The 27089-nt window shown below is 45.2% G+C and overlaps 1 protein-coding gene across 3 annotated transcripts in view; it reads right to left on the minus strand.

Moving 5' to 3' along the window:
- The window catches only part of Sash1 (SAM and SH3 domain containing 1), a 184277-nt gene that overhangs the window by 22631 nt on the left and 134557 nt on the right, over positions 1 to 27089 (minus strand). For 2 of the 3 annotated variants that reach the window (XM_004645482.2, XM_023705788.1), the window contains 2 exons: positions 11348 to 11480; positions 5916 to 6262 (listed from right to left, as the gene is read on the minus strand). In XM_004645482.2, the coding sequence (XP_004645539.1) occupies positions 5916 to 6262; positions 11348 to 11480 (480 nt within the window). Of the gene's footprint in view, positions 1 to 5915; positions 6263 to 11347; positions 11481 to 16084; positions 16482 to 27089 lie in introns of those variants that run through there. The other variant, XM_023705787.1, reaches the window with a different exon arrangement.

The following is a 27089-nucleotide window of genomic DNA, read 5'->3' on the forward strand; positions in this document are numbered from 1 at the left end:
AGACAGTTAGTTTTTAAAACTCAAAGTAAAGGGGGGAAAATCCACAAATTTAGTGTAAGAGTTCCTGTTTCTTAGCATAGAACTCTTCCTTCAAGTTCTCTTAACAGCGGCTGTAAACAATAGTGACAATCCAGGGTCATCAGTCAGTGGTCTCAGAGACCCGGTTCGGAAGGCCCCTGCTTCACTACTGAGAGAGCAGGCTTTTTTCTAAAGGGCTTTTGTTTCGTTTAATTTCAAGTCACTGAGAAGGGGGAAAAGAGGTTATGCTTACTGTGGCCCAATCAGGTCAAGAGGGTTACTCATTCATTGCTTCCCTGCCCCAGCCAAAACTGCTGATAACTGTTTCCCATCGAACTGCCCAACTTAGTTAATTATAACCCTTTTTCTCACAGTGAATAAAGTGAAAACACCACATGTGCCCAGAAAGAGAAAGAAAGATTCAGTGGTTGCCTCTGACCACACGCTTTAATTTCAACAGGAAAGATGCTGATGTTATAAAAATGGACGGATACTTTATCAACCTTTTAGTTGGTTTTACACTCTAAATGCCTTATATTTCAATGATTTTATATTTTGAGAACTTGGATTGAATTTCTGTTGTTTTTCTAGCAAAAACTGCTCTTGTTCCCCCACATACCCCTTAGTGATCTTTTTGAAGCAACTTGTAATGAAAGTTGAATAGCAGATTTGGGCTCCAATATTTTCTGTCCCTTGTTGCTCAGTGAGCCCTAGTTAACAGCTACTAAATAGAAGCAATGAACAGAAAAATCACAATGCATACTCTTTATGTTGATTACTTAACATAAATACATTTTAGACATATGGTATATTATAAAAAAATGGCGCCTCTGTTTTGTCTTCACAAGACATAATCAAAATTACAGTGACTACTGCTGCTGCTGAGTACAGTCCAATGGGGAGACAGGCTCATGAAACATTATAGTATGCCCTTGTCCACTTTATTCACTGGATCTGGCACCATGAGATTTCTGGCTTTTTGCCAAAGTAAAAAAGAGCATGAATGATAAATGTTTTTATTCTACCCAGGACCTTACAACGGCCATGGTAGTGCAACAAAAGACACCCGTGAAAGAGTACTTCCAGAACTGCTTCAGAAAGTGGCAAGGGCAACGGGATAAGTGCGTTGGAAGCAAGGGTATTCTGACAAGGATTAATGGCAATGTGTCTTGTGATACAATTTTAAAATTTTTTTTTTAATTTTTATTTTTTGCGGTACCGAGGATTGAACTCAGACCCTTGTGCTTGCCAGGGAAGTGCTTATTCCACTGAGCCATCTCCCAGGCCCCCATTTTTTAAATTTTTGATCATATGTCATATATTACTTTACTGTAGTGAGAACATAGAAGCACCCTAAGAGGAAAATGACTAGGTTTTTGAGGTTGTACAGGGCAGAAGCAGGTTCTGGTTCTGCCACTTATGTGCTGTGTGGCCACAGATCAAGTGCTACACTCTCTGGGCTTTAGTGTCTGCACATATGAATATCTACATTGTCTACCTGAAGACCCCTAGCACACTGTTTGATACAAATCAGATGCTCATGTCAGTTTCTTCCATTTCTTTCCATGATGTCCATGCTAAGAACTTAGTAGCTCATCCAGACAACTGTTACATTAAGTCTAGGCTTAGACAATATTATGAATTTGCAAAAGGAAAGCAGGAGTTTGGCTCTAGGCTTTACCATGTGAAAGCTCCACTGTAAAAGTAGAGGGCCCCCCACGGAGCCCATAGTGGAAAGTGGCATGTGTGGTGCAATGGAGGGATAAGGGGAGAAGAAGGAAGGAATTCAGGGACAACCAACATTCAGGATGCCACACAGCTCTTCTGCTTCGTCAGCACCACTGCTGCTGTTCCAAGGAAGCTACTAAACTTGCTTTCCATGGTCTGGGCCTAACTTTCTGTTAAATATCAACAATCTCCTTTCCTCTTTAAGAAATTTAAGCAGACTGGCTAGTCTATAAAAAATAGAAAAATCTCTGGGTAAAAACATCATTTAACCAAGGTACAATATTATCTCCACATCTCAAACTAAAACTTAGCATTAACTTTCCTTTTCTAGAGATAATGCCAAACAAATTTCTTCATTTTTACAAAGGCAGTGACTTTAATTCCTTTCCTGTGACTCAAAGTTTCTTAGACACAGTATGGCCCACAGATGCCTGATTACTTTATGATTTTTCATGTCCCTGCTTTAAGCAACATCTACTGTGACACTGGAGCCCACTATATTATTTCTGATGCATATGAAACAATCAACAAAGAATTTATGTAGATATAATGACTGCAATAAATCAGAGGTTTATCTAAGTTTTCATATGCATATTGTATGCATTTATGCCGAAAACAAAAAACTTAAGGAGTGGGCTGATTATTTTCACTATCAACTAAAATCTCTCCCAGAGATATGCTAAGATACTTGGAGTTGATTCTTTTTATCAATGGGAATTGACAAAGAATATAAGGATTGCCTGATTGATTATCCATCTTCTTCTCATAAGATCAAAAGTAGCTCTCAAAACAACACTCCTTGAGAAGGAAAACTGTAAAGAATACTTAGTACAAGAAAAATAAGCTAATCGTTGACTTTGGTGACCTATACAAATAAAGCACAAGTGAAGAAATTTTTTAAATGTATCCATCTCTTGTACAGACACTCATAAAAACATTTCGGGTGCTCGAGATGAGGAGAGCTAGCCAATGGGATGGGCATGCGGTGGAAAACATGTTTCGGGAGGGTTGAATTTCAAAATGGACAAAACTGCAAGATGCCATGCATGTCTGTTCTTCGAAACAAAAATTGAATGGCTAAGAAAAAGCAAGACACATGATCATTTCCAGTAAATTCAAAGCGTTATCATTTCCCTGAAGTTTCATCAAGCAAATATGGCATTTTTTAAAGATAAAAGGATCAAGGTTGAAGATTAAAGGAAACTGCACACTTTGGGATTAAACAAATGAAATATATGACAAAGAGAATGGAAAACAACTATGTAAATGAAAGAGGCAAAGAATTGAGATTAATCCTTTACAAAAGCAAAGCTCTAGGGTGGTGTGTAGCTCAGTGGGAGAGTGCTTGCTAAGCATGCAGAAGGGTCTGGGTTCCATCCCTAGGAGCAAAAACTAAAATCCTAAAAAAGCAGCTCTTTCTGTGCTGTGCCAGCCCCACCCCTGGGGCACACTGAAATAGAGATTGAGACTGGGCATGGAGGCCTGTGCTTGTAATCCCAGCTCTTAGGAGGCTGAACACAGACAGATCACTATGAGTCGGATCTACGTAGTAAGACCCTCTAGACCCTGTACTTTAAAAAAATTTTTTTAAAAAGCAGCTCTTGTAATAAAACACTTAACATTCTCCAGATATTCAGAAAATTAAATTTCATGTTCTTGACTATACAGTCATACTTACAAGATTAGCTGTGTGCAAATTGTTAATTTAGCACCAAACACATTTTTACCAAATATTAAGACCATCCAGTACTGCCTCCAGCTTGTAGCATCTTTAAAACATCCAATTTGACTGATGCTTGTGACAGAGATTACAAAGTACCATCCTGGGGGAGTGGAAGGTCTCAGGCACTGGTGCTCAGAAACACACTCGCTCATCCACAACATCAGCAAAGAATTTATCACTGGGACACTGTGAATTAACACAAATCTCAGTGATATGACTACCTGAAACAGCCCTGACAAAGTTTCAATATTAATCCAGCAATAAATAACATGAGGGCCCATGAGCCACTCAAGCTACTCGGAATGGACAAATTCTCAGTGTTACACAATGCAAACTCACAGGGGTGAGTTGTCACTTAAAAAGTAGTTCTGTTCTATTAAGTTCAGGACAAAAGGTTCAAAAGAAGATGAACTGGGCATAACACCTCGGAAGATTTTTTAAGAAGTTCTATTGAGACTGGTACTTTACAAAAGGCCTGTGTGTCTGAGCAGACCAGAGGTTGAATGAGTGACAAAGAGAATTCTATCATTTCAAAACAAAAAGCAAACCAACAAAAACAAATGTCACAATGTAGAAAGAGCCAGAAGAAAAGTTTTAGCTACAGAGGAGCAGCATTAAAAGTGTGGCCAGAATCCCAAATGTGAAAAAACAGAAAACAAAATCTCAGAAGAAAGTTGATACATGTGGGAATATTTGGAAAACCCAAGGGCTAGGAAGGACCAATGATCCTTTGGGGAACAGAGAAGGTCATTTTAAGGATGGCATTGACCAATCAGTCTTTATTTCCACAAAAGCAGAACTTGACTGAATGAATTTAAATTACAGTAATCATCAGGGGAAGAACATCCTATTCATGAATGCAAAGAACCCTGGGAAAAGCCACTATGGAAGCATATTCTGTTCTAAAGCTCCTTTCAAACCTTTCAAAGGGGCCCCAGCCAGCAGCCTCCCTGGGGAGAGCAGGGAGAAGCTAGGTGCCAGAGGACGGCAGTGCCAGCTCCTCATCTGCACAGCTTCACTGGGGCATTGTGCAAGCCAAATGTTAGGTGGGAATTCCACAGGGAAAAAGTCTACACTGTGCAGTTCAAAGCATTGCACCCTGGGGAGCGGGGGGGGGGGAATCTCTCCAATCAACATTCTATTTTTTACAAGTAAGGACTTCTTGCAATGTTCAGAAAATTCAGGGTGTTTTTAGAGGACACCACAAATGTCAATCCCTCTATTTAAAAGGCTAAGAGCACTGAACAGACATAAGTAAAACAAAAGCGCTCTAATTCACTTGTTTCCTGTTAGGGAGAAGAACTTTCCATTCACCCCTATTAATAAAAGGTGCTTTGCTATGCTTTCTGATCACCAATCCATGGCTGTAGAGATGGTCAACTTTTGGGAGCTCTTTCCTATTGTTTTAGCCAACTGAAAGAGCAAGCATGTCTTTTAAGAATGAAAATGTCCTTCTGAAGGCTGGAGAAATAGCTCAGTGGTCTAAGAGTCCACATGGCAAGTGCAAGGACCCAGGTTCGATCCTCAGTACCATATGCCTGTAATCCCAAGGTTAGGGAGGCTGAGACAGGAGGATCACAAGGAGTCTGCAAATGTCCTTCTGCTTCAAATCAGCTCCTCTGAGGTCAATGACCCAAAGGCTAGTGATCAAGACAGCGCTCCTAGCGGTGGCCAAACCCAGCCCAGTGCCCTGGAAGGCCCTCTCAGGATCAGTTTCAATGTTTAGCTTTAATTAAAAATAGATAGCTTCTATTGGCAAGGGAAAAACAGAAAAGAAGGAGAAAGCTGCTGCTGAGTGACAGTAGGGATAGAGATCGAAGGTGATGGCGAAATGGATCCTAAAGGGATATGGCAAAGAGAGGGGAGAAAAGCAAGCTCCACAGAAGAAAGGCCATGATGCTTGACTGCACATCACAGAAATGACAAGGCCATCCTCACGACCATCTCGGCGACTCACAGACTTCTGGTGGATTCTCAAAAGAACCCTCTTAGTACAGCGGTCCACCGTGGCAGCCCACTTCCTCTTTGCCTCCTCATCCTCCTCCAGCAAGCACCGCCTGAGGTCCTGCTTCTCGGCCTTGTTCAGGGTCCTGTCTGAGGCAGGACGCACTAGCTGGGTCAGGTTCAGGTGGCTGTAGAGACTCCGCTCCACCACGTAGGTGACATTGAACTCGCTGACAGAGGCACGCCCACGTGCCCTCCTGCCGGGGAAGCCGCAGCCACCTCCCCCTTTGGCCTTCTGCCGGGGCAGGGGCAGGTCGCATGTGGTCCCGTTCACTCCTTTTCTGGAGGGACGCTGGCAGAGAAAAGCTCTGGAACAGGAATAATTAGTATCTGTTTTCTTCAAGCGGATTTGCTTGCGGACACTCTGAATCTCCTCCAGGGACACCAGGAAGTGGTGCCTACGGCGATGGTGGTCATAGAAGAAGACGCCATCTGTACTTACCCCGTGGCTCAAGGAGCCGAGGCTCTTCCTCATCTCTCCCTCTGTAAGGGAGCGCGACACCTTCTGGGCTTTCTCTTCTTCTGGATAGGAGAAAAACGTCCCCATCTTCTTGGGGGGCTTAATCAGACCCCGGTTCTCTACTTTGCTGAAGGTTTTGACCAACTTCCGGCCAGCTCCCCAGGTATCCAGGCTGCTGGACGACGGCGAAGGAGTGAGCGAGTCACAGTCATCTTCAGGAGGTTTCTCGGGAGAGCCATCAATGACAAAGGGCTTCTTGTGCACTCCAGAGTAAAGGGCAGCCCTTTCGTCCAAGACCGGGGCATTCTCAAACACAAGCTCCTCCCCACCTGCAGGGAACCAAGAGAGTTCTCCAATGAATGAACTTTTGCATTCTCCCACTGCACTTTCTTTACATTCCCTGCCCTGAAAAAGATCAAGTCACAGAGAAGCAACAGTGCCCTCCCTGAGCACATCACAAACCCCTTCATAAACACAGCTCCCACTTAAATGTGCATCTAACAGAGAAAAGAACCAAACTGTGCAAATGTATCTTTCATGCAAACAACAGTAAAAGGTTGCGATGTGTCTGCTTCTCTCTCTATAAACATGACTATAAACTCAGCACCTTGGAAGACTATTTAAAAAGGCATTTGCAAGGTGGAAGCCAGTCATCGTCACAATGTGCCTTAGCTCCAGTTTCTAAGAGCAATTTGCAGAAGCTAGGAATCAGGCTGCCCCCTTCTGAAAGGTCCTCCTTTATGTTGGCTCCAGTGGCTTTTTAATAGCTGGCATGTGATGGTTACCACATGGCTGACAGTGATTTTTTTATTAGTGCATATGCCACTTAAGCGATGAAGCTCCATGAGCATTCAGGCAGGGAAGCACCACAAAGGGTTAATATCTTGCAAAGTGTCTGACAATGGTTTCCAGCCCATTGGCCAAACACAGAAAGTGAGGGAACTGGGCAATCCTGACTAGATATTCCCACCAAGTCAGGACCTGCCTGAAGCAGCAAGGGTATTTAAGGGCCCTGACACGCAGGCAACTCCATGGAGTGCTCCACTTTGGCTCAAGGATTCCAGCTCTTGAAGTCCTTGCTGGAACCAGGTAGCAAGCCAAGCCCTCCAGAGCCCAGTGGAAAGGCTGGACTAGCTGGCAGGAAGACTGAGTTCTTTTCTGCCTGTGTTATGTGAACAGATGTGAGAAAAGAAGTAGGTCAAGCTGTGGGTGTAGTGATCCCAACTGGCTGCGTCCCTTTAATTGTGAGGAAACTTGGGAGCTTTGCAGCTTTCTACCAGCTGAATAGCGAAGAGGAAAAAATACAAAGTGCCTCGGAACAGAAAGACAGCATTAAATACGCCAAATGGAACAGGGATGCCAGTGTACGGGTAAATGTCGGAGAAAGGGAGAGAGACGCTCAGTTCACAGCGGATAAGGTGACTGGAATAATAGCACTCCTTTAAAATTAAAAAAACTACCTCCCTTTTCCATTTGATGGAAAGTACAGTTAAAATACACATTACAAAAAGAAACTGCTGCTATTAATCCAACTCAAGATTAACTTTATATTCAGGTCCAGGAAACAGTGGTGGCAAAGGGAGGGAAGTGTAGCAGATTCTAGACTCTGTCTGTCCTGAAGTGCATTTGACACTTGCTCAGGAATCTTCTAGAATTTAAAAGCAAGGTCCAAGGTCAGAGAACATGTGCGCAAGTACTGGGGAAGCTTCCTGCTCCCTCCTTGGAATACCTAAGTATGAAGAGGAAAGGTCCTCGTTGTTACAAGAAAACCTAGGGTACACAGGGAAATGCCCTCCACTTCCAGGAAGAAGTGAGTGGGTCAAGGCCTGAGGTACAGCCTGACAGAAAACCTCTGCATTAAAGCAGTCAACATGACCAAGCTAGGTGCCCCAGGGCACACGTCAGGACCCTGATGGACCCACTGCCCTGAGGGCTTGGCAAGGAAGAGCTATGCTGACTACACTAAGGAAGGACCCACCACTCAGTGACGGTCCAGTCATTAGACACTGTGAGGTTGTCATCAGAGATTCCAATACCTATGTGTTGCATTACATCCAAGTCTGGTAGCAGCTGGGGCACATGTCTCTACAACATACAGAGCTCTATTTTCTAGTTCTGGAAAGTCAGCACCCAGAAAGGAGTCTGGAGGGAAGTGCCAAGTGTGCCTGAAGAGACTGCCAGCCTGTGCCGAGCCCACACTGAGGGAGCCAAGCATAGCATGGGCTTTCCTGTTCATGTGACCAACCACCAGCCTTGTCCTAGACTCCTGCGACTCAGGGCACTGCCTCTCCCATCTTCCTTGGCCTCAAAGACCTACCTATCCACTGGAGGAACAGCCATAACAGGCTTACTCCATCTCATTGGGTGAAATCAGTTTCATGGGAGGGCCTTTATTTTATCATAAGCAGCTGGGCCAGAAGACAGCAGGCAAGGTAACTCTGACCGGAGGAAATGGGCTGACCCAATGCCCAGAACTCAACGAGGACCTTTCCTCTTCATACTTAGGTATTCCAAGGAGGGAGCAGGAAGCTTCCCCAGTACTTGCGCACATGTTCTCTGACCTTGGACCTTGCTTTTAAATTCTAGAAGATTCCTGAGCAAGTGTCACTCTGGATTCCAGGCTCGGCTCTGCCACTCGCCAGCTCCATGATCTTGAGTGATTACTTCTGCCTCTGAGCATCATCTGTGATCATGCCTACTTATCTTCATCCAACACCCCCAATGCAGCTATTGCGAGGGTGACACTTAATGAGAAAGTTCTCATTGGGTTAGATGAGCAGGCGCCTTCAGGGGAGAAGTTTAAGTTCTGGAAACAAGGCACCGAAACAGGCAGGTACAAAAGCTGACATGGCCTGCCTTACATATGGAAACTCAGGTGAGGAGGGTGAAGCTGGGTGAAGATCTATCCTTGTCCTGGCCTTCCGGTGGAGACACCAAGTGGTCTGGAGCACTCAGGCTGCCTGGACAGGATTCTGGGCCTCCTGCCGGTTGGCTGAGCAGCATTAAGTAAATTATTTTGTCTCTTTGTGTCTGCTTCCTTACTTGTGAATGAGGATGGAGGCCGTGCCTGCCATTGGTAGGTGTTCTGAGGATGGCATATTAAAAGGGAATATAAAACCTGAAGTGTTTAGGAAAGTGTCTGGCACACAGAATACACTCAGTGAATGGAACTATTATTCAGACAATTTAGTTGGGCACAGCCTTGCGGGAAGTCGGTCCCCAAGGGCATGAGGGAGGAGGACTGTGGGGTGCTGAGTCCTGACAGCAGAGGCAGCCTCTCCTGCTCCCTAGGGCTTTGATGAGGAACTGCAGAGAGTTCTTTTGTGCAGGGGCTGGAGGGGGATATAGTCTAGCACAGCACAAAACAGACACCCTGAGCGACACACACACCTGGGGAAAGCCGACCACTGGCAGCTCAGCTCCCAGCCCATCAGACCCTGGAGTGTGGCTTGCAACCAGATCCCAACAAAGTCCATTTTCCATCCTGATGCCTAATCTTACCCAAAATCTAGTGATTACTTTCTACTTTTAAATTATCTCTTTTGTTGTATTTTTCCATTGTTTTTCAAGGAGGTCTTTCGGGGATATTGGGCTCAATTGATTCTAACATCCATGTGCAAATAGGGGTGTTGCTATGTGTTTACAGTACTGCTCTTGTGCAAAGGCTGCCCTGATACACTTGGCTCATGTGTGAAGGGCCTTGTGGGCAGGGGGCCTGATACTGGGTACTTCGCCCCTTTTATCTCATTTACAGACAAAGCGCACTACTCTACTTGTTATAGCTGAGATCTGATTTTGGCAAGGGTGCACGGAGTTTGTTTTCAAATGTGCACTCAAGGATGAATGTTGGCAACTCCACGTGGCTCTCCCAACAGTTCCAACTGGCATGCTGCACGATGTCAGTTAAGGCCTGACGCAGGGGGAGAGTCAGGGTGCACTCTGCAGGGTGGATGGCACGGGTGACATCCCACATGCAGCAACCCACATGCGCAACCACTGCACACAAATGTAAACCAAACTGCAGAGTAGAAATACATCCAAATGAGACCCTGGAACTACAACCACTCCAAGCTTGAGGAATAAGCCATGAAGTCCAGCCCCTCGCACCAGCCTCCCCGCTTTTCCTTCACATCCCCATTGTTCCTGTCATCTCCTCACCTTCAATATTATTCCAGAGGGCTTAACCCAGTCAATAATTACAAACACAATTAGAAAGCCTCAGTAATAACCAAAACTCTTATTTTTGCAGGTGAGGGAAAAGTCAGTTCCCTATATAGCTTGATGTTATTTACAAGAATAAAAGGGCCTCTATAAAAATAATTTTAAGACTTTCAAGTTAAAATTTTGAAACTCCTCACAATGAAGATATGACAATTTAATAAATATTTTTAAAGATGTTTTTCCAGTGTTTTTTTCTTTTTCTAATTTGCTTAGGATTATTTTCCAAACCCCCCCCAAAAAAAACAAAAAGTTATTCTTTTTGTTTACCTTTTGGGGGAAATTTTACAAGATGCTTCAAATACATATTACTAAAAGGGGAAAAAATAAGGTTGGGATTTAAAATGTCTTAATTATAATTACAAGGTTAGCTGTTCATTACAATGAAGCCCAGCTACGGCCTCTTCTGACATTACTGTTTCGTCTTCATGGCCAGCAATACAGCCACTAAAACTTCCCCAGAACTGAAGGTCCTTAAAGCCCCACTGGGCTTGAGACGAGGTGCTTTAGGAGAGAAGGCATCCCTCCAGGGTGGCAAGGAACGTGAAGTGCCGGGACCGTGTGGTGCCTGCTCGAGATGGATGTCCTGCCTGTCAAATCCACATTAAATTCACTGAGCAAGGACCAAGCCCTTCCCAGAGTTACAGGCTTATGTTAAGAAGTTATAAAGTTGGGCTGGTGAGATGGCTCAGTGGTCTAAAGCACCTACTTAGAACAAGCTAAGCCAAGCAAAGCACAGGGACCGCGGTTCAATCCCCCAGCACCACATGCCAGCCCGCCTGCCCCCTGGTGGGCTGAGGTGGCCACACACAAAAATAAATAAATAAATAAATAAATAAATAAATAAATAAATAAATAAATAAATAAATAAAATAATTAAAAAAAAAAGAACTTTAAAAATAAAAAAAAAGAAGTTATAAAGTTTATATAAAATTCTGACTTAAGCTGGCTCGCACTTCAAGACTCCACCCTCATGTACTAGCCACCTTCCTTCTTTCCCACATGTGAATTATCAAGTACCCACAGAGCTTCCTGGTGCTAATGTACAGACAAGTGTCATCAGCCACTGCCAAAACACAATTCATTTTTCACTTGAAATCATGTTCATTTTCTACTGACTTTAAGTCTTTTGGAATAACCAGGGTGGAGTTTGCTGTGGTTTTTTGGGGTGGCTTTTTTTTTTTTTTTTTTTTTACCTTCGGTGCTGGGCTTTTTCATTTCTTCCACCCTAATTAGTTTCTTTCGGACTCTGCGAGTGGAATTCACCAGCTTGTGTAACCTCTTAAACTTCACCGACTCCTCGGTCTCATCATCAGATTGTTCTCTTGACTGGCAAAGAAACAGAGGAAAAGTTAGTCCAGTGACTGCTTCACGCCTTGCCCTTACATCTGGGTGCAGCTAGCCTCTCTGCCAGCTTGACCCAGTTCAGCAGCAGGGTCAACAAACTCAGCCTACCAATGTATTTGCTCAACGGGCCCACAAAGCTCCTCCTCCCATCTTAAGGCCCAATTCTGGGCAGAGTGAAATCCTAGGCACACAAAAGCACATCTTCGCCCTTGACTGCCATGGGGGCATCTGTCACATTCCTCTGTGTCCCTGAGCCTTTTAAGACAACTCCACAAGCCTCTTGCCCGGAGCTGGCCCTGTCATTCCAGTTGCGCTGCTGTGGTTTGGGCCAGGCTTTCCTCTGTCTGGATACTGAACATGGTCATCAACTACTTCTCCAAACCAAAATTCTGTTGGCTTTTTCCAGTCCTCTCCTGAAAATGAAAACCAGCAGGCAAGAAAGGCAAAAAGATACAAAAAAGGCTTCTCCGGCCCCGTTTCTTAGGACTGCCTGCCACATCACGCTCTTCCCTTCCCTCACTCCAAGGGCTCCCAAGGCGAGTGTAAGGACAGCCCTGCATTCCTCCAAGGGGACGAGGGAAAAGGCTGACCTTTCTGCCATACAGTTCAGTCCATATTCCCCAGCATCCCATTCCATTCTGCGGCAATTCAAGTATGCTCTGGCCCAGCTGTTTTCCCTCAAGTATCAAACATTACAGAGAGAGAAAGAAAAAAAAAAAAAAAAAAAAAGCTCTCTCTGCAGCAGTGACCCAGGCTAAAAACAATCCTTTCCTTGTGAACAAAATGAGGCTTTCGTTTCCAAGTCAGCTCCAACACTCAATATGCAGCAGCTTTCTCTGGAGTATCTGTGCAAAATGTGGAAAAAGCAAAAGAAGTTTCTTCTCAAATGTGCGTGCTGCTCAGGGGCTGGCTGCTTGGCCAAACATTATGGGAGCGCACATCTTTGGCACACGCGGGAAGCCACGAGTGAGCGCTTCCAGCTGATCCTGCACAGCCCAACAACCTCTCTCCATGTCCTCAAGCCTAGTTCACGAAATAGCAGGGAAAGAAATGACTCAAACCAAAAAGCAAAATAACAACAAACCGCATTTCCAAATGCGAGACTGGCAATGAGACACTTTTCCCCAGTGCAGGTTCTCAGTGATCCCAATTTTACAGGTAATAAAATAGATATGCAAGAGTTAGCCAAGAGGAGCTTAAAAGGAGAGGTAGAGATTGTATTAATAACTTAGGCACAAAAACAGTGCATGTTGCGAGCAAGAAATATTTTAACACTATGGTGCTCCCCACTCCCTTCCTAGCCACCTGGTATTGCATACAGCTCCTTTCCTTTCTTCCAGCGTGACTCTAAGTAAGCCATTCACTCACTAATGATTACCATAAACCTATCAGCAAGTCAGCAGGACAAGAGCATTTCTCCTCTTCCTTGCTATGAAATTCATGGATATCTACATCCCACTTCTGTAAAATTTCCCTGTAAGACATTGTATGCAGATTTCAGAATTAACCACTGGCTACCTGGTAAAGAAGAATAAGAGACCGGGACTTTAAGTAGTAGAGGAGGTATGCTGACAATTAGGTTAAGTGAATTTGGCTAAGGCTTAAAAGGTAAAATTATCCAATAAGCAGGGCTCAAAATACAATAATGGTATCGTCCAGTTTGAATTTCACTCTTACTTGGCTGAACTGTGGACTTGTAAGGAAATGGTCAGGGTGGTCCAGCAGAGGAACGAGACCTTGGTTGGCCCTCACTGTGGTAATCGGCACCTGATGAGCCACAGTGGGTGGAGTTACACAGAACACATAAAACCACTGCACCCTCTGGATGCAGCTTGAATAATGCCAAACAACCCTAACAGAAGGATCAACCTTATGGTACAGAAAGTCTCTGTACCTAGCAGTGAGAAAAACCTAGGTTATATCTCTAACCTCCCATTAAAAGTCCTGAAGTTAAGTAAAAATAAAGAAACACAGAATTTTGCAATCAGAATACAGCAAGTTATATTATGGGATGCACCTGTGTGACACAGGGTTCTGAGTTTATTTGTTGGTATTTGGTAATGATGAGGGGTAAAAAGAAATGGAGTAGAAGTTAGTAATACAAAATTCTTCATCTATAAATGCAAAGCATCTGTGGAAAAGGTGCGACTGGGTAAAACAGACACCAGAATGACAGACACAAAGGCAGTGTCCCTCACAAAGCACTCCTTTCCTCTCTCTGCCCAGGTTCACTGCAGTGAAAAATAACATATTCCAGGTACTTCTTTAATTACTTTCACGTGTTCTATTTACTTTTTGGGAAATGTGAGCTATTCGGAACTTCCAACTCCTGTTATTTCTATTTTCCTTTTTAAAAGGAAGGTTTGGGAGGTGTTTGCCACTGCCAAGGCACCAGCCATGGCAACCGGGAGCTTCCGGAGCCTCACGGTGCTTCAGACAGTCTCCAAGACTGAGGCAGCGCCATCGACATGAAGATCAAACCCAAGTCATTGAAGAAAGGTATGTGCACGTATGCATCCGAGAATTTAAAACAAAAAACAAAAAACCACCTTTCCTCTTGGGTTACTCGAGTTCAATCACGTAACCTGAGGACGCTTTTCACCGAAGGAGAAGTGTTAACTTCATACTTCCTTCTCTGAATTTGGAAGAAAGAGTTGTGAAATATTTGCCCTTAAAAAGTTCTCCCCAGCTGTTTTAACATAAAGAGGCTATAAAAAGGCTACATTTCTTCTATGCTAGGTAGTAATCCGTCATGACATATTTCTCTTTTCAAATAACCATGTGGCACTTTCTAAATGGTGAAAACAGCACATCACTGTCTTTTTATTCAGGAAATACACTACAAAGGAAGGAAGCTTGATAATTTTTAAGAAACATTTTTCAGAATACAGAATTTTTCAATAAAATGCTGTAATTATTTTAAAAAGAAATCTTCTGATCCAGAGGAACTCTGTAGAAGAAAAAGGAACTATGCTTTGCATGGCAAATAGGATTCCAAAAAGCAGGTTCAGAGCTGTTGTAGAACAGGTTTGAAATACACTAAAGTTAAAACTATATGTTCGCATGTATTCAAATATAAGAGGCTGTCATACCACCTTCTTGAGTAAGAGTTTACTAAAGTTCACTAAAATGAACTTTGAGTGCCTGTAAACCATCAAGTGAACTCAATAATCTGTATTCCCCCAAACCTTCAAGAAAAAAAGAATGTGGAAAGTGGCTTTACAACATTGTAAATAGAAACATTCGATTTCCAGCCCCTCCGCTGCAGATTTCTTTCCACCAGAAAGCCCATATGGCTCAACTTTTAATTACTTTGGCTAATGCTATATGTAGTAATTCTGTGGTGAATGCTTAAGTGTTTCATTTCTGGTTTCCATAGCAACATTACATCAGATTGCAGACAGCTGGCTCCACAGTTTTAAACCATAACAAATTGGCCAGGCCAAACCACAAAACTATAGCTGCTTTAAAGAGATAGGACACCATTGGGCTGCCACAGTGCTGAATGGGGAACTAGGGGCCATTTGGCATGAGAGAGAGGGTGGCGCCTCCTTCCTCTCCAGCTTCTTTTGGAACAAGTGCATCCTTGACACATCTGCGATGTTCTAATGAGAAAGCCACGGAGCCAGCGTGGAGAGCTTTGCGTAAGACAGCTATATGCACGATGATCGGAGAAAAGGGAACAAAAGCAATCACATCTGTAAATATGAAGGTCTATGTGGCAGAGCACCCTAAAAGCACGCCTTCCCGCTCGCTTGGTACAAGCCTACCATGGCTTCTAGAGCAAACACTTCCCTCAGCCTGATCACAAGCGGTTCTCGCAACAGCCCTGTGCAGAATAAACACTTTCCAAAAGCCACACGGCACATCTGTGCCCGCACAATTGGGTAAACCAAAGTCGCAAGGAGCAACTAGCATCTTTGGGAGGCTGCTTGCAACCATGCTGAGTGCACAATTACAGCAGCGCCCTGTGCAGAGTCCCTTGCAGCGCTTGCTTCCCGGGATCGAAGACCATAATTCGCTGTCACAACCAAGTGCTCTTGTCTCCCCCACAGCTGCTCGCAGAACGAGAGCTGTAAGCGCTCGCAGAAATATTTTTCTATTGCAAATGTCCTTGCTTGAGAAAAATCACACAACAGTTTCTTTTTAAACCCAGAGTGTAACCAGACATCAATTCTTCAACTTTCAAGTCCCCAAGGGGCCACAGAAGTTACAACTTAGAAGTCAAGAGAAGGAACCCAATCCGTTGTAGTCTTCTGAAAAACAATGTGCGGTACCGTCTGAACACAAGTCCGCCACACGAAGAGCCAGCACAACTCACAGCGGAGCTCGAGCCCATGTTCTCAAAAATAATATTTACCTTTCCCCTCCAAAAACTCTGCCTGGTTACTGGGTAAGGCTGCTGGGCAAGAATGCTCAGGGTTATGGGGAGGGTGTGGGGAGAAAAAGGAAAAAAATCTAGAGGAATTTAAAAAGAAATTCCTCTAGAGAAAAAAAGATGCATCCGAGGCAAGGGCAAGCAGAAAGCTCATTCTCAAAGCAACAGTGAGGTTTTCCTTTCCCACGAAATATATGGAGTGACTTACCGGCTTCGGCATTTAGCAGGCGTAAGAGGGGCAGCTGTGAAAAGGTCCGGTGCCCCAGCCCTCCCCACTCGCAGTGCCTCACTCTGATCTGTCAACTCCACGGTGGCAAAGTCAGAATCCAGCACTCCTCACACATGTTCTCAGCAGTTACAAGATCAGGCAGGCTCCGCCAGCACAGCCCAACATCCGCAGGAGCAGAGAGTGAAGGCGCTGGATTCAATTAGCCTCCCTCTGCCTGCTGCCCGACTCCACGGCCCTTGCGGACTGCATAACTTGTAAGAAAGGCATAAGTCATCAGCTCTAAGCAAATCTATTCACCACAAGGAAAAAAGGGAGTGTTGTGCATGGCCAACAATCCCTGTTTTCACTGAGGAAGGCTCCCTGACCTCCTGCTGGCCTCCAGTTCCTTAATTACTGTCTATGGAATTCCAGAGAAAGAAAGAAAGAAAGGGGGAGGGAAAAAAAAAAAAGCGAGAATCTGAACAAATCCAGGACAAGGACTCACCCTTGAAAGTGACTAAACTTAGCAAAAGATCTCTCTCGCAGATACTCCTCTGAGGCTTCCCTTAGGGGATAGTCACGATTGAAAGCAGACACCTTCCAGGGGCTATTTTTGAAATTGCTGCATTAAAACTTATGATTTTGGTTTCCTCCTAGAATTGTCTCCTTTTTACCTCAATTTCTCTCTCCCTGCTCCTTTTTTTATTTTAACCACAAAAGTAAATGTAGGATATATTCCCTTCACTGGGGCTTCCAAAACTGTCTTCCCAAATTATTTCACTGATTATTTCAGGACAGCCAAGTTCTCTCGGATTCTAGAAGCATAAGCATGAGGGCCGGGTCACAAGATGGTCATTTGATGTTCTCAGGAGTCCCTGGGGAGCACCGGCACATGCTGCTACTTCAACAGAACATCTTCTAAACAAGACAGTACTGGAAACGCCCCTAAAGTCTCCATGATGGGCTGCAAGACGTGCCTTGTCTTTCCAGACTAAACTCATTCAGCGGGTAACTGGTTGGTTCCACTTTGCAGCCTGAGCTGCTGGTTCCTCGCTGGGCCCCGTCTGTCCCACTGTGTGAGCTGCAATGCATTTCTGGACCAACACAAGTAAACACCTAGCTGTACAGGACTCCCCACTGATTACTGGCTTTCCTAAAGCCAACAGGTTATATTTGGAGGTGGTCTACAGGTTCCCTAAACTGAAAACAAAAGAGAGGCCAAAATCTAGAGCTCCCAATCAGAAGGCCATGTTTTACCCTGCAGAGATCCAGGCCCCGCAGCAGACCCTGCTGCCCACCTGAGCAAGGGGCCGCAGCTCCATGTCCTTGGCCTCCTGGCATCGCACGCTCTGTGGAGAACAGCACCCACCTGGGAAGCCTGCTGAATGGAGGTGCTTCCTCCCATCCCTCATAAAATTTCTTTTCTTCCATGAGGCTGGCCACAACTTCCCTGTTCTCCCTACTTCCCCCATGACAATCGGATTCTCCCACAAGCTCTCTGATTTCAGACATGTCCCCTTCCCACATAGGCCACAAGCTGTAACAGGTGATTTCCTGAGACTGTGCTTCCAACACTACTTATTAAAGGTACCAATGCCACATGCTATGCTAAGTGCTGGCAGGTACATCCTGTGCACTGACTTGGCTCTTCTCCGCCCTACTCCGCCTCGACAGCTCTACCCAGGATGGACATCTGCGCTACACTGCTAGCTCAGAGATTCTTAAAACTATCAGGTCTCACCTTCACTTCCCAGCTAAACAGGGAAACTAGGAAAATGAGAATGCTCAGTAGAGGGAAGGAGACTAGTGTAAGGACCCAGGAGTCAGAACAACCAAGTCCTCGAGCAAGTCACTTGTCCTACAGGTCCTGGGATTCCTACCTGTAAGTTGCTAGGATGACAATTATCTTAATGTACTGCTGCTTTCTAAATTGCATGCATAGGAGGATGGATATGATGGTCCATCCCATAAATCCAAGGCTGAGAGAGGAAGATTAGAAGCTGAAGCCCACCCTGGGCAACTTAGTGAAATCCTTTCTCAGAATGGAAATAAAAATAAGAAAGAAAGGTGATGTAGTTCAGTGTGATGGCCCTGAATTAAGTTACCAGCACTGACCAAGAAAATTTTCAGAGTAAATAACTGCACGTACTTTTTGACACTTAAGAGTTCAGTGGTGCCGCTGGCCTCAGTCTCTGTTACCAAATGAGAATCACTTTAATCTTTACGCGCTGCTCTCCTAGGTGCTGTGGAAGCAGAAAGACCAAGGAAAGCTTTCCCGCATGAAGCCAGAGACAGTGGATTTGGAGGTTGGGGGCACAGGCTTCAGAGCAGATCGAGAGGACTGGAGGCCGGGAGGAAATGTGGGTTCAGCTCCCCTCTATACTCCTGGAAGGTGTGTGTGGCCTTGGGCCCTTGGGGGACTGAGAGAAGATGTCACCAGTTAGAGCCAGAAGACAGGCAAGCGCCAGAGCAGCAGAAAAGGCTGTGGAGTGCAGATGAAGATTTACCTAGGCACTGTCAGTGGTAGAAGAGGATGCTTCCTTTCAAGGACAGGTCACAGCCCTCAAGGATGATTCTTCAGGGTTTTACTCAACCATGCAATGTGTGGCTCTCTTGGGACTCACCATGGACTTGTGTTTTAGAAGAGAGGAAGCTCCCTGGGAACAGAAGCCTGGTCTATTCACTGTGCCCCATATATGCAGTGCCTGCCCCTACCAGGCCCTCAGTAAGTACCTGTGTAACTGGTATAGAATGAAGTTTGGAACCCCCAGTGTGGTAGCTCTCAGCCTTGATGCTGTCTGAGTGAGATGAAGCAAATCTGAAAATCAGAGTCAGCCAGGCCATCCTGAGAAAGTGCTTGGTAGGGCAACATAAGTCTCGTCTCCAGGCAGTGGGCTTTCGTCTACTCAACACACAGTAGGTGTGCACAGTGGTTCAACTGTACAGGCCTGAGCATGTGGCTTCCTTGCTGAGGAACTAGCTGCTCTCTGGGTCCTCACAGCAGGACTCACAGGCTTCACTGGGGAGTGTGACTTGGTGTGGTCAGCAGCCTTCTATACTTGCAGTCTTGGTGTCATCAGGCCCCGCTGTGTGAAAAGGGCCTCTCAGAGCCCTGGTGCTCTACCGGCTCCTCAGGTGCCAGCCTCTCACGGCAGGCGCATCGCTGCCCTGCTGACTCCCCTGCTAGGTGGAGCTCTGCCCACGGTGTCTGGGACTTCACCTCCTTCAGGCTGCACAGCAACCTAACGAGGCTCAGCCAGGGCCTTGGCGCACACTGTCACTGTCGCCCAGATCCTCACTGAACTTCGTGGGGACAAGGAGCATGGCCACGGTCTTTCCTGGAACGCTTAAGACATTCAGTTGCACTGAGCTACATCCCCAGCCCACTTTTTCTTTTTATTTTGAAGCCAGGTCTCACAAAGTCACTGAATTGCCTAAGCTAGACTTGAATTTACAATCCTCCTGCCTCGGCTTTCCAAAATGCAGGAATACATCACATGTATCTAATTATTAAAACTTTGAAAAGGTGAAGACTATACAAAGGAGAAAGAGCAATCACCTATGTTCACCACACAATCAGAAAAGCTGGTAATATTTTTGCTTCTGTGTCCTCCCATCACCCAACTCTCACACATACATGTACAGCATAGCTTCTTTGTGCACTAAAGCTGACAACTGACATTTACCCATCCCCCACCATCACCATCAATGTCCCCCAAAGCTCCCTCAAGTGAACATCGGCTCTACATGAAACAATGTCCCAGCCCATAATCAGACCCTTCCTTGAGACCTCCGCTATCAGTGAAGATTTCCTGCAGAGAAAGCCTCTCCACATATACTGGTCACACCATTCTAAAACCTGCTTCTGAAAATAAACATGCTCCCAAGTCAATGAAATGGAGCAATATAATACTAATCCAACAGTATTCTTTCATAGAACTGTTCACCTCACTATATGTTGGTTACTATGCATTTCCAGGTGTCCATCCAAGGCACAATTTGTGATAAAATTTCTGACATGCCTTATACAGTCTTTAAAAAAAAAAAAAAAAGCATATAGAATTAAAGAGCAAAAGCCTATCTTTAAGACTTCCACTACATAGTAATAACCTGATCTGAGGACCAGTTTTATGTTAAAATCTCATAAGTGATTTATTTATTTATTTTTTGTGGTACCGAGGATTGAACTCAGGACCTTGCACTTCCCAGGCAAGCACTTATTCTACTGATCTATCTCCTGTCTCCCCTTTTTTTCATAAATGATTTGAAAAGAAAAAAAAAAAAAAAAAAAGAGTACCTTCTTCCCCCTACTGTGTCCAACCCTGAGCTTTGCTTATTCATTTCTACTTAGATAATGAGTTTCCTGATTGAAATCATTGAATGAATTTACTAATTCAAGGCACTCAAGAGGGCATGGAATACAAATATGAATGAGCTGCATCCCCTGGATACACAGAGGGTACAGTGGGTTCTAGGGGTGGAGGGAGCAGAAATTGGATCCGGTAAGTCAACCGTGATAGCTGCACTGGCGTCCACATATGGGACTACTCATTGTGGCATGAGAAACTGAGGCAGGCCTTAGGAAGGGGAATGGTCTGAGGACGTTGCCATGTTCCCAAATAGTTCCAGTGTGGTGGACGGTCCAGAGGCCCATTTCTTTCTGTCATCTCCGACCTCTGCTCCCATTTACTCAGACACAGAAGAGTTCAGCCGAAGCCCTAGCCTTTTAACAGTGGTTGACACCATCGGCGAACTCCAGGCCTCTCCTTATCCAGGCTGGGTTTCATAATCTCTCCAGCACGTCTGTTTTCCTCCACCATCCAAGAAGTGGTGGGGCTGAGGTCTGTGCCTACTCAGAGGGCAGAAGAAGCCTTGGGCTGGGTGAGCTCCCCACGTCCCTACGCGGCAGACTGAGCAGCGTGGGGACGTGGAAGGCCTCCTGGTCACGGTCAGCAAGCCAATGGGTTGTTGTTTGTGTTTGCAAAAACGTAGCCGCACTGTGTTTAAAGGAGTCACATTTAGTTGGAAATGTGTAACTATACAAAATATGAAACACATTTGGGGATTTTATCCCCCCTCTCTTTTATCACAGAGAAGTCAGGGTAGGAAACTCATCTGTTTAGTAAGAAATATTTTGCTCATTAGATGGTGACATCATTGCCCTCTGAATTTGGGAATTTTTGTCAGCATATGGAAAAAAAGATGAGATTCCATTCTTGTCCCAGAGGTACAGCGTAACATGGAAATAATCTCCCTGGCAGCTTCAAAATTAACTAGTTGTCGCCAGTGGTGGTGGAGGTGGCGGAGGCAGTGGTGATATTAGGGGAGGGGCGGAGATGGAAAGGAGGGCAGGAGGAGGAGGTGGAGATAATTACAGAGACTTTTACTTGGAAAAAGTATGTGAGAATTTGAGGTAATATTACCATCCCCTGGGGCAGAGGTTTGTCAGCACTTAATTTGTCTAAGAAACTAAAAATTAACAGCAAACCCAAAGGAGCAGCAAATAGATGTGGCTTTCCATAATAAACTCTGTTTCTTCAACTCCTGAGCATTTAATTGCTTTTAACAACGCCAAACAATGTGACTACTTCTCCCAAGAGGAGAAAGGTGACAACAGAAGGCCTCAGGCTGCTGCCACCAATGAACCGTGACTCTTGGTGAGCCCACCCTCCCTGAATAAACTCATTCATCTGAAGCCTTCTGAAGCGGGAAGAAGAAGCCATTGCTGCTTCCCAAGGGGTGGGAGGGATGAGAAACGGGGACAGAATGCCTTGCCCCTGTGTGTCTCTGGGAGGCTTTTCTGCATAGGATTATGTCACCCTTCCCAAAGGTCAGGGAAATGGCTGCTCACGTGTGGAGTAGGCTAAGATCACTCGGCTAAGGTGGCAAGCAGTGCCAGGAAGGCAGTCCACACCTCTACCAGCCTCTTGTTAGGCTGGGGTAACTGTCCCCAAAGCGAATCTGTGGGCTGAGGCACCCAGACCCCAAGCCCCTCCGTCCTTTGGGCTATGGACGCTCTCACAGCCCTGTGCTGTGGTGGGCAGGGGATGACTCAGAACAGCACTGCCAAGTAGGGCACTTACACTCGCACTGGGAGCTCCAGTTGCTGGGGCTGCTGAAGTGCTCAGCCCTGAAGCAGGAGGTCTCCTTGGGGACTGGGTGGTGCTGCAGAGTCCCCACAGTACTTTTACGGCCTCTCAGACCAACTGACTCATGGATCAGGCTCAATGACTTCTTGGACAGGGTTGCCAGACAATTCTGTCCAGGCAAATGACAACACAGAAAGAGTGCAGAACTGACCAAAGGGCCAGATGGCCACAGAAGAAAAGTGAGGACCCCAAGTGGCTCCCTCCAACCCAAGTTACATCACCAGGTCAGCAGTCAGCTGCCAAGGCTGGAAGCAGATGGGTAGCTAGAGGGGTGATGTACAGCCTTACCCTGACTTTCCTTCTGTTTGCTGCATGAATGACACATTTACTTAAAGTTCCAAACTGAAGAAATCTAGGCTGAATCCACTTTCAGAAAGGAAGCATTTCGTGTTGGCAAGGCTATTTGTGGCTATCTAATTGGTAAAACTATCAGGTCACAATCTCTGCTGAGTGCTGAACCACAAAGTGTCCTTCTTACAACAACTGACAAAATGAACAGTCCCCTTCTCCAAAAAGTAGCTAAAATTTAGTGAAAACTTACACCAGCAGGCAAACAAGGAAAGGCACACATCAAGGGTATTAAAATTTAAGAACTGGGGCCGGGGAGATAGCTCAACAGAATAAGTGCTTGCCTAGCAAATCCAAGGGCCCGAGTTCAATCCCCAGTTCTGCAAAAAATAAAAATAAAAAATAAAATTTTAAAATTGCATGATCAAGGTAAAAAACAAAACATTTCTGAAGGCTGTCATTTCTCCAAAAGCCACACTGGCAAAAATCCAAGAATTCTCTCATGTAACCCCAAATTTGGAAGGAAGTAAAGTGAACTGCATGGGCTCTTTGTCTTTTTTTCTGAGTGAGGAGCAGTGGAAACACTTACAGGAGTACAATGAGCAAAAGGAGGGGAAGTCAACATTCAGTGAAGTTGGTCTTGATTAAAATTAAGCCCCTGGAACTCACGAGAATTTGAGAACTGAGTTGGAGTGGTGGTGTCCTCCTTAGCTGACCTCACAAGCCAACTGCCATGAACCAAGAGACAGCACATCTAACACAACCTCAGGACGGAGAGGGTGAAGTACAGGATCCCTGTGGAGCCTGTAGAAATGGCAAACACTGATGGTCCATGACATAAAGCAGCCAACTGAATCTTGGAAGACAGTAAGGGTCTGCTGTCAGATACGTGGTGACCAGGTCCAAAAGTAACCTTCCTCCCTCATCAGGACAGGAAGGGCAATCAGAGAATAAGATGGGTCGGACAAAGAAGCATAGCAACTATTCTAACTACCTGTAGCAAGAAGAAAAAAGAGACCTGAGTTCAATTCCTGGTTCCACCAAAAAGAAAACTGTGAAAAGAAGAAAGAAGGGGGGGGGAGAGAATGGAGAGAGAAACTGGAAGGAAGGGAAGAGGGGGAGAGATGAAATGCAAGTGAGAAAGGGAGAGAAGAGGCAGAGACAGAAGAATGAATATGAATCTTTTTTGATTTTTTTTTCTTCACCAAAAGAAAATAAAAGGAACAGGAGGAAATTCCTAACTGTTGGTTCACTTTGTAAAATAATTTTGTAAAAAAATAGTAAATGAGAACTTGAATAGAAGCCAAAAAATATGAAGCTTTTCTCTTTATTCGTATTTTGATTTTCAAGGTACATATTTGGGTGCTTTGCACATACTTTTTTTTTTTAAGATTTACTTATTTAGTACAGGGTCTCACTATGCAGCTTGGACCTACAGTGATCCTCCTGTCTCAGTCTCCTCAGCGCTGGGATTATAGGCGCAAGCCAGTTTCAGTGGCTGGTATGGTGCAGGGCTGGCACAGCATGTGGTACCAGGGATCGAACCCGGGTCCTTGTGCTTGCCAGTCAGGCACTTAGCCTGCCAAGCTGTCTCCCTGGCCTCCTCATTCTTCTTTAGAAATTGGTTCTATTATAAATTTTTTGGTCTGCTCTATTTCCTTCATACCAGCTAAATCAATGTTCTGTCACCCAAGCTTGAAGCTGCACCAAGTACCTGTGGAGACCGTGGCCCTGCTGCTCCCTTTACCTGACACTCACGTTCTCCATCTCCTGGAGAGCTCGCAGTACCAGCTACCTCCTCCAGGAAGGCCTTCTAGGCTCCTCACCAAGACTGATCTGGGACTTCCTGTGTGAGTCTCCTCTGTGGCTGGAATACCCACACACACACACACACACACACACACACACACACACACACACACAGAGCATGCTACCCATTTGTTTGTTTATGCAGGGTAAGAAGTGACTTATAAAACATCCTTTTAGGAAGTGATTTGCAATGCTATGCTATGCAATGCTCCCCAAGTGAGTGTCACTGTCTGATGCCTGACTATAGTTGTTGGGATTCTGATATAAGGGGTAACTGTGCTGACAAAATTTAAAGCGAGTGATGGACAGCCTTTGCTTTCAGTGAGCTGGCTTAGGATCCAGCGCCCTAGATTTCCAGTCTGGATCCTATTCATGAACTACGAGAAAGCCTGGTGTCTCTCCAACCCATCCCATGAATAATGCTTGGCACTTGGGCGAATCATTTAACAAAGAGTAGACATGTGATGAATCAATAATATTGAAAGCTGACGGAAATCTCTGCTCCTCAAATTCCCCAGGGCTGTGCCCAAGAGCAAATTAAGAAATTGCTAGTGCCAACTGAAATGCCAATCCCTAGCCCAAATTGGATTATATCTGTGCTTAGATATAATCAGTTAGCAGGAGAAATATGGTATAATCTAGCTGGAAGACATGTATTAGGTTGGAAAAATGAAACTGCCATTCTTATAGGACAAAAACTGTATCTCCAGTTTCTAGGGGATTACGGAAGGGAGGGAAAAAGGAAGAGAGGGAGAGGGAGGAGAAGAAGGAGATGGAGACGGGGGGGAGGGGAAGGGGGAATGGGAGGGGGAGAGAGAGAGATGGAGAGACAGACAGACAGACAGACAGACAGTCCAACTGACCGACCGACCGACTGACCAAGCTGTACTCAGAACTCTCCTAAGTCAAAAGCTCTTTTAAAATAAATACCCTCGGGGCTGGTGAGATGGCTCAGTGGTCTAAAGCACCTACTTAGAACAAGCTTAGCAAAGCACAGGGACCGCAGTTCAATCCCCCAGCACCACATGCCAGCCAACCCCGCCCCCTGGTGGGCTGAGCTGGCCACACACACACACACACATAAATAAATAAAATTTAAAAAAATAAATAAATAAAAAATAAAATAAAATAAATACCCTCAAATTATGTAGGGCCTGGATATTTTATCATATTTATTTTTGTTCATCTGGTCCTTGATAAGTTGAGGGAGCATATCCAGGCATCACCCGCAATTTCCTGAAAATGCACAAACCTGTGAAATACATATGTACCTGGTTAGTCCGCCAAGAGCCAAACTTTTTGTACTGCTGGGCCTGTCGTGAGTGTCCGCCAACACAACAGGTGCTGAAGCCAGGCCACACACTCCTGAGACCGCCTCAGTCTTGATGCAACATTCGACAACTACAGTTGCTTATTTCTCATAGTGCCCTTGACGTCATACCAGGCCCACCCTAGACTCCATTACACAGCAATGCTTCCTGAGGCAGAACACAAACTGTGAATACATTCGTAAGAGCACAATCAAGTAATTACTCCCTTTTACATTATACTTGCCCCTCCATTCCACTGATGCGGAGACTTAGCAGCACGTATAAAAACAGCATGCTGAGGGGAACTCAAGCGTTTCGGTGACAGCTAGCGAGAAGGGCAGAAGATGGCCCTGTAGAGTGATGGAGCCCCACTGCCTGTTAGCAACTCTGCACTAGTCCCCGCAATCCCTTCACCAGACAGACAGGTTGGCCTGCTTTCTAGATGAGGAAACTGAAGCCAAAGAGACAAATGAGCTGCCAGAGAGACAGAGCGAAGGGCACAGGCGTGGACCTGGGTCCAGACTGGCTCACATCTGAGCTGGGAGCCCCTCTGCTGCCCTTGCTGAGCACAGCCTGGTTTGTGGAGGCTGACAGATGCGAGCCCTTCCTTCGGATTTAGTTCTTTTTCAACATGGTGATCTTCAGGGACTTACCGAACACATAGCTCAAACTCTGGCTCTTGTCTCAGGGAGAAGACTGAGAATCAGAGGGGACAGTAAGAAATAAATGACAGGGTGCCCTCAAGCAGCAGCTCTTGGTCAGCTTATATCCAGTTGGAACAAAAGCCTTATTTTTCTAAAAGATCTCACTATATATGTCTTTCCAGTGGGCTGATGTTTCCTCTTGGTCTTCCTCTAAATGAATCATTACTTTTACTCTCCTAATAATAATTTTTATATATCCCTATTTCATTACCATTTTAGCTTCAAAATTACCATTTTATTAAACTATAGGGCAACATATCTTCCTGTATATTCCCACCCAATCAAATAAAATAAAATTATACATCAAAATCAGAATAATCAGCTGAAAGCTTCAACTATACATGAAAAGGCCAGAATCAGTAAAAATAGTTCATAACATCAAAACAATTAAGAGGTTTAGAAAAAGATGATAATAATTTGGGCAAAATGTAACACAGTACAGTACGAAGAACTGTTAGCTGGGAGTGTGGCTTGGTGGTCTGCCCTGCTGAGCATCCCTAACTTCTTGAGTGATCCTGGCAAAGAGCCAGGTACCTGTTCCAAGGACTCAGAAAATAAGTATCGTCCGCTCACGTCCTAGGACTTGCATCTCCTTATCAGTGGAACAAGTCAAATCATCTTTGTGGAAAAAATAAAGAAATGGCGCCCGCCCCGCGGCCGGGTTGAAGCCAGCCGCGAGACGCGCAGCGGCAGCCTCGGCCGCCCAGGAACCCCCGCTCGGCGCCGGCCCCACCCGGGCCGACCC

This window comes from Octodon degus, unplaced genomic scaffold (assembly GCF_000260255.1).
Source record: "Octodon degus isolate 3935 unplaced genomic scaffold, OctDeg1.0 scaffold00229, whole genome shotgun sequence".
Classification (NCBI taxonomy): Eukaryota; Metazoa; Chordata; class Mammalia; order Rodentia; family Octodontidae; genus Octodon; species Octodon degus.